At 49.8% G+C, this 12,634-nt stretch overlaps 1 protein-coding gene across 1 annotated transcript; it reads left to right on the top strand.

Annotated features, from left to right (window-relative positions):
• Window positions 1-7,566: 7,566 nt before the first annotated feature.
• Window positions 7,567-12,415, top strand: LOC105568578 (hairy/enhancer-of-split related with YRPW motif protein 1). Its single transcript, XM_012024370.1, has 3 exons — window positions 7,567-8,180; window positions 8,974-9,188; window positions 12,006-12,415. The coding sequence occupies exons 1-3, from the start codon at window positions 7,567-7,569 to the stop codon at window positions 12,413-12,415; spliced, it is 1,239 nt and encodes a 412-aa protein (XP_011879760.1).
• The last annotated feature ends 219 nt before the right edge of the window (window positions 12,416-12,634 follow it).

Here is a 12,634-nt window from a genome sequence, read left to right as displayed (position 1 = left end):
GTAAAGTCGAGCAGACGGACTTTTATTTTTGTGCGAACTTTAATCGTGTACAAGAAATTTGCAATTCTGTAAAGCCAATTAAAAGATATCCCTAATTAAAAAATATCGGTAAAACAGAGAGACTCCAGCATCACCTTAAATACCCCGATTCTACGACGGCACGTACACTGAAAAAAAATGTCCGCTACCGTAGCTAATTGTGGTTTGCTAAAAATATTTTGCTGCTGTAACTATAAATTTCTGAACCACGGCAAACGGTTTGCTGTCGCACCCAATACATTAGGCACAGTAGCAAAATATTAAGCCATCACAACTGAACATTAGCTGTTCAAATTTTACAATTGAAATTTAGTTACCAGAATTTTTAGGCAGTTTTTAGGCAGCTACATTTATTTCGTGTATATTACAGCTTGCGTAAAATGTGAACTTTTGACGAAAGCTTAAATTTATTCTACTTTCACTGTTTTAAAGATGAAGGGCGCGATATTTAGGGTGAGATGTCTCGATTCGGAAGTCGCAGAATCAATGGCGCGATAATCGAAACCGATTAATCTAATGTTAAGTGCGAATGTGACTTGGCAGATCAATCCTTCAAAGGGACAGATGGTACTGAATGTCATGATTCAACGAAATCGGGAGAATCCTGCCGCCCTATGTGCCCGTAATTGGGAAACAAAGACGTCTCACTCGTGTTGTACAATCTTATTACACGATCGTGTCGACTCGACCAGATGAAATTAATCGAGGAAAGATCCAGCGATTAAAATTTACCGGTGGGTCAATCGAAGATATCGCGCGAGAAAAAAATTAATTTTCTTATAAGTGATTATTAGAGGTGTGACATTTATCTTCATACGCAAAATATCGCAAAATGCCCCGGGAACGTTTTTAATGTTCTGTATAAAGAATAAATAATTCATAATAATAATAAGATAAAATGCATCAAGCTCGCGAAATAAGAGACATACGCGCGACGCAATTTCCACGATAATCCCCACCCGGGGATTTCCCTCGAATTCAGGACGTTGCTGCGACGGCGCAGCATCCGATGATCGCGGCTGATTTACGAGGGCAAACATCGGGAGGAGAGAGAGCGGGCCGCGAATAATGCAAACGCCTTCATAATCGATACACCGTCGCTGCCGTAACGTGATCGGTGATAAATTCATATTTCCGATCGGTACGCGTCACGCGATTGCGGCGGCGATCAACAAATCGTAAAGCGAACGGACGGTCCTCCGCTTCTGGTCGGGCCGCGTGCGCGGGACAATGTCTGCCAATTATCGGACGATTGTCGGTGGTCGCCAACTGTCGGCCGGTGGCGGCCGGTCAAGTTGCCGGTCGATCGGGGGAGTGACTGACCACCGCTTCGGTCGACACGTCGTTAACTTTTGTCTACGAGAAAACTCGCCCGTCCGGTGCGCCTCTCGTTTCCGCGGGACGCAAAAGTTGCGGAACGGTCGAGAGAGCAGAGCTTATTCTACAATGGACGCAAAACGCAAGCCGCAACGCAAGAAATCGAAATACGGTCAAATATGAGAAGAATGATCGACTGTCGTTGGTCGATTTCTTGCGTTGCGGCTTAGGCCCGGTTTCACCAAACGTCGCTTAACTTTAATCTTAGTTCAATTCACGTTTGTCTCTTTCGAAAGTAACAGTTGACAAGAGAAAAACGTGAATTAAACTGAGATTAAAGTAAAGCGACGTTTGGTGAAACCGGCCCTTAACGGGCTGCGTTAAAGCGGACGTCACATCCAATCAGAGCTCACTCCGAAAAATTCCGTAACACGTGACCAGGAAAATATTGAATATGATTGTTAAAGGCGATAGACTGTTCAGAGATGGCTAGAATATTTCTGGTGGGCGATATTAAAAATAATTGTTTACTTTAAAACGCGAAACTTCCTTAGATCGAGAGAATGCTCGTGCTCGATTAGAGATACAACTGATATACATATAATAACTTCGTCCGGAGATCTCCAGGGTACGGAATTTTTCGGAATGGATTCCGATTCAGATCGGAATTGCTCAGTTATTTCCTCAGATCTCTACTGTGTTTTCTAGGAAACGGAATAATTCCGATCGGAATCCATTCCGAAAAATTCCGTAATACGTGACCAGGAAAATATTGGATATGATTGTTAAAGGCGATAGACTGTTCAGAGACAACTAAAATATTTCTAGTAGATGATATAAAAAATAATAGTTTACTTTAAAACGTTAGACTTCCTTAAGCACTTCCTCAAGGAACATCGAGGGGAATAAACCCTCGATTCTTTTATCGTTGCATCTTTCAGAGGCGATATTTATTAAAAAATTACGCGAAGCATATGAAAAATGTACGCGCCGATTGCAGGCGGTTCATGAAAGTCAGTGGAACAGAATGTCCATTTTTCTGCTCGATAAATAATCGCAAGGGGAAAAAACGGAAATGTGGGAAAAAGAGGGGGAGAGGGAACTTCGGGCGATGTTTTGCGGAAATTCTAATATTGTTGCAATCGCGGTCGATCATGGCCGGGCAAATACATCGCGGCGGTCCATCCCGTATCAATCGTGCCTCGTGTTTTTCTAAGAACACATCCGCCCGCTCTCTCGCCGGCCGGCGCGACGCGAGAGCCACGAATACGTAATTTTATGCGTGTTTGCTTTACGCATGGGGACACCGCTCGCGCGTGGTGTGTGTGTGCGCGCACGCGTTTTATATGACGTTGGGACGGAGGTGTCCTTACGCCCTTCCGCGCGGCATTGTTTGTCCAGAAGATGGACTGACCAGCGGCTAAATCCACTCGACATCAGCGCAGGCATATATGCATGATTGAAACGAAATTATGAATAAATATTTGCCGATAGAAAGTACCAGGTCCGAGGCGCCAGACGCCGTCTCCGAAAAATTGCGAAGCGCGGGCATCAATCGCGTATTTCTTTTTTAAATTCGGTCCCGCGTATATAAATCCGGTGTTTTTTTTAAATTAGCTTATGATAAATAAGAATCTTTTTGTCCCCCGGGTGGGTCTTCGATCCTCTCCGCCACCCCCGTGTCCCACGCGCGCGCTTCGTTGATCTCCGCGGTGATGTCAGGTGTAATTTTGCGTCCCGATCTCCCGATCAATGACGCGAATCGATCGGTGACGTGCGATGCAAATAGCGATTCTACGCAATGGAACAAAAAAAAACGTGCGGATATCGAGGATCGTCGACGGCACGCCCTTTCCCTTCTCGCGTGTGCGCCTTCACGTGCGTACGCAAACACCTCGATTTGCGCCACGTGTCTTCACGTGCAGAAGTCGCGTGCGGACCGGAAGTGCGAGGACGGATACTTTGGCCCTACTCACGGCCCGTAATACGGAACGATGTAAGTCATTGATAGCGTAACCTGCGCGGCGCTTAATGGTGCCCGATGACTCACAGGCAGCGGTCCCCGTTCTCCTTCTCGAGTCAGACCTTTTCCTTTCTTTCTTTTTTTTTTAAATAGAGACGGGCGCCTTAATACTTCACGTATCGATTGGCTGCGCCAAGGGGGTAACCGCTAGCTAAAATGTTGTCCCACCGACTACACGATTTCGTCTGATTACAAATAATCTCATCTAATTGCAAATAATTTTCTTATACGCGCGTTTAAAGGTACGTAACGTTGTTAAACCTCAAAGAGCTGTTAGTTTTCCCACAAAATATATTTTTCTTATTTTACTAACAAGTATTTGCTTGTAGAGGTAATTTCAGTTAAGATTGTAGTATTCGGCCACGTGTTTCCTTGCTTCCCACTTTTCCCGCTAGTCCAACCGTGGTCTTAACGAAAAGTAATTTTGTAGTTGTATTTACTGCTCCAAATTTGCGCGCAAAGGTGTATCAACTCGCTGTTGTTCTATAACCAACAACTACTTCAGTCTTATTACGAAAAGAATGCGCGCTTGTGGACGTGAACTACAATATATATTTGGATATTTATTGAAAGAAGTAAATTTTTTGAGAAGATGGAAACAAGCTGAGAAAATGTTCCAATTTAATGTTTATTGTCTAACAAGTGAAGAAACTTGAAAATTAAGACAAAACGTTTACACGGGGATTTCGTGAGGATGTCATAATGATTTCGGAGGCGCTGTCTCACGATTACATCAAGCGGTCACCCCCTTGGGCTGCGCCCTATGGAGCGCGACCGATTTGCCTGCAATGCAGGGAACACTCGCCGCACACGAATAAGTGCCATTTATAAAGTCAAAGCTAAATCGCGCGCGAGATTTCGCGGAGGTGATATTACGTGGACTCTCTTTAAATCGACCCTTTCGCTCGAGGACTCTCATCCCTTTATAGAATTCCAGCCCGGCAGCGCGCGATACCTATGGGAACCGGGTGGCCTCTCGCGCTCTTCCTGTCCAGGAGGCATTAAAAGACACGGTGGGTCCGCGCAGGAAGGTATTACATAATACGGAAGAAGGACTATCCGTAGGGTGGGCTCTAGTGAGTTCGGGGCGACGAAGAATGGCCGATCGGTGGTGCGAGGTGCAAAAAAAACGGGCACGCGATCCACTTTGTATTCCTCCCTTTCTCCCGCTTTCTCTCTCTCTCTCTCTCTCTCTCTCTCTCTCTCTCTCTCTCTCTCTCTCTCTCTCGCTCTCTTTCTTTCTTTTTACCTCGCTCGCGCCCTTGATCGCGTGATGACGTGTGCTGGACGTGTGTGCACGCGACGCGGTGCACGTCTCGCGATACCCGCTGCGCGATCGTCGTCGCGCCGCTTTCATCGCTCGCCCCGGCATGCGATCGCCAGGGAAATAAGCCGATCTTCTCGTGCAAGACGTGATGTTAATCTGCATTAAAATCTGCTTGTAGTATACAGTTTCTCAGGAAACTGATTCGCGTGTGTAATCCAACGAGAGATCGATGTTTTTCGAAACTTCCTTGCATCGTGCATACTGCAAGACCGAGAATGTTGCTGCGCGTTGTAGCAGTTTCAAACAAATTCTCCTTTTTAAAATTATATAACATTTATAACACACTGTTAAAATTTTTTAAATATTTTAACGAAAGCTTTGCGTATCCCCGCGATACTGAGAAGTGCATTTTCGGCCGCAATTGTTAAATTTCCTCTTGCGTACGTAACAAAAACCGAGTTTATATTAAATTATTTAAAAAATTCACATTGAAAGACGAATAATAAACACGTAGGGAAAAACCTACGCGAGAACCCGCGATATCATTTTCAGATTGCAAAGCCAGTGCTAAGAATAAAACGAATTCGGCTTCGTTCCACAGCCTTCCCGCAACATCGTTTCGATCTTTTCCCAGGTTTTTCAATTTACTTTCCGCATTTCATGTCGCGTAATCGCGCCCGGTCGATCTCCGCTGAAAAGTTAACGATACGATTAGTCAGCTCCGTTCCCAGGCGCCGATAATCATGCGAGCGCGTGCCGCGTACGATTCCTGTGTGAACTTTATCGTGATCGCACCCCCTGCTCCTCCTCCTTCTCCCTCTCTCTCTCTCTCTCTCTTACACACACACACACACACACGCCCCCCCTGCCGCACTCCCGACACGCGTGAACGTCTCCGTGACTATACGAGCGTGCGAACGTCGAAGGGGGGTTGACCCACGCGAGGGTGGCACCGGAGTGATTTCATGGTGGCGCGCGCCTACCTCTTCGAGAGATCGAGGAGAAGGCATCAAGACTGATTGTCTTACCGAGTCTTTCAATTTCATTATGTCGTTCTCTCTTCCTCGAACGAATAAAGACCCCTCTCTCCACTTTGCGAGGCTATTGTAGGGATTCGAGAGCGATGAAGTACCTCGATGTGAACGAATTCGTACACGATCGAAACCCCGGCAAATTGTACGGAAGTTCCGTCTGACAGACTTGTTTAAACGTTAATCTGACACTAGCGAATGACACGGTAACGTTACACATACAAGTTTTCTCGTAGAGAAATTTGTCAAGTTGGAAATACCGCGCTGTGATTTTTTCTGTGTGTGTTTTTTTTAGACGATATAAACGATAACCGCGACCTTTCGGTAGATTGAAGTATCGGGAAGCGGTAATCTGAAAACGATAATATCGGGAAACGGTGGGAATTGACGCCAGCCTGGAAAAAAGAAGGAGACCGTTTCCGGTCCCTTTCTTCTCGCACATCCGGCTGGCGGCGGAGAGCGGCGAGAAGATCGCTTCCTCCTCGGTCTCCTTGACCGAGTGCAGCGCAGGCTCTGGCCGGCGGTCGCACAATCAAGGGCCCACACGCTTGCACACACGCGCTCACGCACGCACGCACGCACGCTCGCACACGAGTCGCCGCCGCGGACGTTCCCACGAAAGTCGCCCCTCCCGATTTACGTTCCCCTTCGTCGGCAACCCTCTCGCTCTCTCCTTTCCTCTTGCGCGCCGCGCGCGGGGTGCCTTTCACCTCGGGCGGACGCGCGGAGCCCCTCCGGTGCCCCACTCCCCATCCCGAGGGTGCACACCTCCGATCATCATCCCCACCAGGATCGCCGATACACCACGCGGTCGTGTGTCGTCCCTGCGTCCTCCCGCACACGACATACGTCGGCCGCCACGCGACCAGTGCACACGCACATCCTGCGGCAGCAGCAGCAGCAGCAGCAACGGCAGCGGCAGCAGCACGGCAGTCAGCGGCCGCCGAGAGTGTGCGTCCAGACCAGTCGCGCTTCTTCCTCCACGAGCACGCACGCGACCGCGAACGGCGTCGCGGGTAGCCGCGGCACGTGGGCGCCGATAAACTCCCGCCGTCGACGCGAGAGACAAGTGCGCGCACCGAAGGACCGAGTGCTCCTTTCGCCGCCCGGAAACCGCATCCCGCCGCGCGCGCAGCCCTGACCTTGCTCAAGATTCCGCCACGCGATTCCGTTCGCAAAGTGGCACCGGGGCGCAAGCTACGTGGCCTTCGGTCATCCGTGAAGACGTTATCCCAAGTCCCGGCCATTTTCGGAGCGGAATTCGGGAATTCTGTCACGCGAGTTTCAAGTTTTTTTTTCCACTCACGCAACTACTGTCGCGCGTTCAACAATAAGAGACCATCGGTTTCGCGGGTCCTTCAAGGATCTCGAGCTTTTAGCCATAATTACTCAGTGGAATCTGAGGATTAATCATAAACACTTGGTGAAGATGGCATGAGTTTTAATCGCTGAAGAAATGCTACAGACTTTCCCATAAACGAACAGTGGTCGGACTTTAGACAGACGCCAATCAAATAGACAAGATTACTCCAGAGAAACTCGTGCGCTAATAAAAAAAAAGCGAGAAGCTACTTCATGCTTATCCAATGATACCGGTGTTGTCCGCGAGTTATCAGTGTCACTTGATCGCTTCCTTCGCCAGCTGGACAGCCGACCGGCTGGCGGCCGATGCCTATCCTCGAGGACTAACGACCGTCCCGCGACGCTGCAATGACACCTCGTCCGTGCATCGTTATGGCATCGACGTATCGCATCGGGCGGTAGCGTACGATTGAGTGACCAAGCGACTAGATACCTCTTGGAATCCTTACGCAGGATTGTTCGCCGATCGCTTCGATCCTTTCGTCCGACGAGTCTCTCCCTCTCTCTCTTTCTCCCACGGACGCAACATGTGGCGGGTGGTGGTCGCGCGCTCCGAGGACAACAGCACCCTGCTGTCCTCCGAGATCACTTCCGGCGCCGTCGCGCCCGGTCACCTGTCGACGCTGCCGGCGCCGCCGTCGGGCCACCATTGGGGCTACCCGCCGCCGCCGCATCATCCGCCGTATCAGCCGCAGCACCCGGACATGCGTCACCACCACGACATGCGTCCGCCCGCCTCTCACGGCGAGCTGCGGCACGCCATCGCGACCCCCGGCGATCTCAGGAGTCAGGAGCTGCGGCACGAGATGCAGCGGCCGGATCTGCGACACCCGGCGGAGATGCAGAGGCATCAGGAGGTGCAGAGGCACCAGGAGCTGTCCAGGCACGACGTCGCCAGGCATCAGGACGTCCGGCACCAGGACATGCCGGAGCTACGCTCCAGTCACGAATTCTTGGAACTGAAGATCGATACGGAATTAAGGACCCAGGACAATGGCCAGCAGCAGCAACAGCAGCAGCAGCAACAGCAGCAGCAACAGCAAACGCAGCAAAATCAGGGGCACCAGCAGAGAAGTCTGAAGAGGACCATGAGCGACTCTGACTGCGACGATGTATTCTCAGAGGAGAGCGGCAAAGAGCCGTACGTATATCTATTTTGTACCCCGCCAATCGTGCGTTGTTTTATACAAAAGAAGATAAGATCTTTCGTATGGTCGTGGCACAAAAACAATTGAGCAATCGATTCATGTTATCCCTAGTTGCACAGTGCATTCGCCGATATTGTCCATCGTAAAGCCAATATTGGCCATGAAATAAATGTAAATGTTGCACGATAATAATGATGTAATACTAGATTTATATTGGAAGTGCATTGGCAATATTTAACAATTTAACAATATTTAACAATATAAGAATATTGGTCTAATATTGATACAATAGACACATGGGCTATATGAGAGAAGGCGTCCATTTTACAATATTCGACCAATATTGGAAACACTAGATTTACATTATTTCCCAATATTGTGCTACTAGAGTTGATTCTCCGAGATCTAGTCGAACAGCATTTCTAATTTCTTTCGAGATGAGATTCAATATATCGGAAATGCCGTATTATTAATGAAATGTAAATAAATATTCTTCACAACGTGCTTGTTGAAGCAAGTCTTCGGAGATTGTCGGGCCGCTTGCCGACGCGACATATTGCGTCTCTTTGTTCCGCGGTAAAATCGCAATCAGGGCGGCATTGTTTCAGCACGGTCGAAATTAATGAGCGAGTTGTTGCGCGTTCCGCGAGGTGGATCAACAATGTATAATTAAAACGAGTCCTCCCGTGCGCTCCCAATCGCCGAATCTTGAACAAAGGAGAACCGCGGAGCGTCTTGACGCGCCGTTGTGTGTGTCTCAACCCTTCCACGAAATTCCCATTGCAGATGCAACTCGCCCGGCGGAGACTCATGCCAGCACGCGTCGCGGAAACGCAGGAGGGGAATGATCGAGAAGAAGCGGCGCGACAGGATCAACGCGTCCCTCGGCGAGCTGAGGAGATTGGTCCCGGCGGCGGCGAGGGATCCTCACAGCGGAAAGCTGGAGAAGGCCGAGATTCTGCAGCTCACCGTCGAGCATCTGCGCACGCTTCGCAATAAGGGTAAGACCGTGTGTCTTTTTCAAACCCTCCCTCCTCTGTGTCGCTCGAGTTATTCGTTTAAATCAGCTCGTTCCACTGCGAAGCTCTGGCCTTACTCCTACTACATGTCTCCAGGTGCTATTTTTATTTCTTAGTCTTCTAGAACAACAAAGATTCCGTTGGGGACGTACAATTTAATTTCTTCTTCTTCTTCCTTGTGTATTAGGCTTAAAGCCTCTTTTATCCAGTTCGTTCTAGTACTTTGAGCATTTTGGTTTTACTTCATCTTCGGTAGGCTGCTAACCTCGCCGAAGGAAACCTCCAATCTGAAGGGCTTTGACTTTAACTTGATATACTTGAACGAAGACAGTCAGTTTTGATTTAGCTAATCTGTGTTAACGCGAGGCTGAGCGCTCGAAAATCGTTCGAGGTTTATCGCTTCCCGCGGCAAGTTACGTAACGGAAGTGCACGTCGAAGGATGTAACGGTGTCGAGTAATAAGATCCCTGAATCCGGAAGAAACGCCCTTTCCCGTTGCAACGCGTAGCGGAACTCGAAGACGATCCTTCGGGATCGAAGAAACACCCCTTTTCTCCGCCTCAGATTCCTCAGGCCCTTCATTAATGATCTCACGACGTGTACGAAGGCTGCCCAATCGCGTCAATTTCATTCTTACGCCATTATTACGTCTTTCTGTGAGCCGGCGCTACAGGCCCTTTATTTTCCACCGGAAGACACCTGTTGGCCGTAAGAGCGAACAGCGCTGACTGTAACTGCGTAACCGAATGCCCATCTGTCGCCTCCGCGTTTCCTCATTAAGCAGATTCGACAGAACGATTACCGGCATAGATTTGTAAACTAGATTTCTATAGTTTAGTATTCGCTGCCTAGTTTTACGTTCTTCTATTCTGTGCCACGATGTTCTAATGTATTCCTTCACCAGTGATAAATGCGTATCATTTTATCAGAATGATTTTTGTTACGAATATAACAGGGAAAAATTAACAAGTTGATTAACTCGCGAATTGTTATTGCAAACTCCAAGTACAGTGCTCGGTAGCGTCAACATTATTATCGGCATTTATTTTGACATTGTTATTTTGTAATTGAAAAAATCTCTCTCTCTCTCTCTCTCTCTCATAATTGCGCGATTAATTCGCGCATTTAAGTATTTTCGATAAACCACGGCGGCGCGAAGAAAATCGCGAAAACAAAGTGGCATATGGCGAAGGCGAAGAAAGAGCCGGGCCGTAAACGGGATTCACGAGGGAGCAGGTGCTGGACCGGGCGCGTAGATCCTGTGGGAAGCACAGGAAGTCAACGACTCTCTGGAAGTGGTGTTCCCACGATTGGTGGCGGCGCGCGGGCTGAGGTGTTCCGCGCGGCACCCCTCGCGAGGGAGGCGCCCGGCGGATCAGGCCTGGGGCAGATGTCGAACCCTGTGGGAAACCAGCTAGCTACGCATAAGCGTGCACGGACACGCACCGCACGCACACACGCGCTCGCATGGGCGCGCGTGTGCGTGCGCGCGCGACCTCCTTATTTGTAAATGCGTGCGAGGGGCGCGACCCATCCCCGAAAAGTGAGCGATATTAAATTTAATATCGGCAAATAAAACGATCGCGGCGTTTCGGCATCGGCGTGGGACGGTAGTCTCGCTCTCGCGAGGTTTGCGCAGCGCTCGACGACAATTACGTCTCGCCGGCCGACCGCTTCGGGTTTTTAGCGAAACGGCTTCGCGATGCCTCGTCAGTCACGGATTAATATCTTATGAGACAATATCCTCCCCACGCTTCTCTACAATGATATAACAAAAAAGTTTCGCCGAGTGCAAAGAAGTTTCATCGAGTTTGACATTCTCTTGGATGTTTCGCGCAACCTCATTTCTTTTTCAACGCAAGCGAACTCCGGACATGTCCCGTTTGCATAGACGTTTCCGAAGTTTCGAGGCCACTTATCGAGGCTTTAGCGATGATCGATCGCGCAACGATTTGACGTACGAGAGCTGCACGATAGCCTTCCTTTCGTAAGCGATGTTTGCATAGGGCGGTCTGAGAACTTGCATAATAACGTGGGACACTCCGCTCCGTTCACGGTGTGCGTGTGTATCTCGCATGAGGCTCGTGAGGCCGGCCTATGGGGGTCTAAACGATTCCCACGCTACCTGTCCCATTCCACATTATACACAATGAGCCGCCTGCTACTAAAGCCAAGGCGCCCATCTCGCCTCGGTGCACGTACGCCGGGCCATTGTTGCCCCGCGAAAACCAAAAGTGCACAAAGGACCTCTCCGTCCGCAGATGCACTTCCACGTTGTCAATCTGCGAGCTGCCCGTATCGTGATTTAGGGAAAAGTGCCGGGAAAAGCGCGATATCATCTTTTGACACCTGCCCTTTCATCGGCATCTTCCCCCGCGCCCGGGACCGACTCCCTTGGGAAACGGAGGAACAAATTTCGCGTCTTAAATCACCGTATCGCAGAATAATCCGTGTATACTGTCTACGTGCGTAAAAAAAAATATTGCACCTCCATCACGTCGCATCTACGCTTCTCCGAAGCGTTCGATAGCGAGTTCAAGTCTAATTTAACTTTGAGTTAAATCAACTTCCTTCTCGTTCGCAGTTGCCGCTAACTAATAGTTACCAAGATTACTTGCCGGAGCTTCGCTTATAAATTCCCTATCCCGTGAGAAAGTTTTCTTCATCGCGCGTTTTAAAGTCCTCGAATACACGTATTTACGGACTGACACGAGCGTCAGTATCTTATTATCGTTATTGGTTCAGCGCGCACGACAGTCGAGATCGTCATCGTGATCGCGATGCAAATCACAATTGCAGGACCAGAGGGCTACGACAGCACGAAGCTGGCCATGGACTACCACGCGGTAGGCTGGGGCGAGTGCGCCGCCGAGGTGGGCCGCTACCTGGTCACCATGGAGGGCCTGGACGAGAGGGATCCCCTTCGGCTGCGCCTGCTGTCGCACCTGCAGAGCTTCCATCGCGAGCATCCCCCGTCGGCCGTGCCCTCCGCGGTGCCGCCGGCATCCACGACGTTGACGTCCACCTCGACGGCCAGCAGCTACGAGCCGCCGCCGAGCACGGTCTCCGCCGGGATGCCGCCCGGCCCGGGTGCCATGCCGCCACTTCTGGGCGGCGGCACCCTCGGCTGGGGCCAGTACCCGGGTCAGTATCCCCAGCAGCAGCACGGGAAACCTTATCGACCCTGGGGCGCGGAACTGGCGTACTGACCGTGAACCCTTTTGACGCGCAATCGATGAAGGTTCGGCGCGAGAGTGGTAAAATCCGAGACGACACTTCGACGTGATTTCACTATTTTCTCTCTTCCTTTTATAACAGTTTATACGCGAGGTCCCGAGTCGGATATTTTGGCCTCAGTTTAGCCTCGTACAATTTTTTAATCGGGAGCAATGAGGTCGAACTAAGGTCTTCGCGTCGGAGAAAATATA

Source organism: Vollenhovia emeryi, unplaced genomic scaffold (genome assembly GCF_000949405.1).
Source record: "Vollenhovia emeryi isolate VEMERY1.0 unplaced genomic scaffold, V.emery_V1.0 DF939128.1, whole genome shotgun sequence".
Taxonomy (NCBI): Eukaryota; Metazoa; Arthropoda; class Insecta; order Hymenoptera; family Formicidae; genus Vollenhovia; species Vollenhovia emeryi.
Note: the sequence above shows the minus strand (reverse complement) of the source record. Positions and strands in the feature narration are given on the sequence as shown.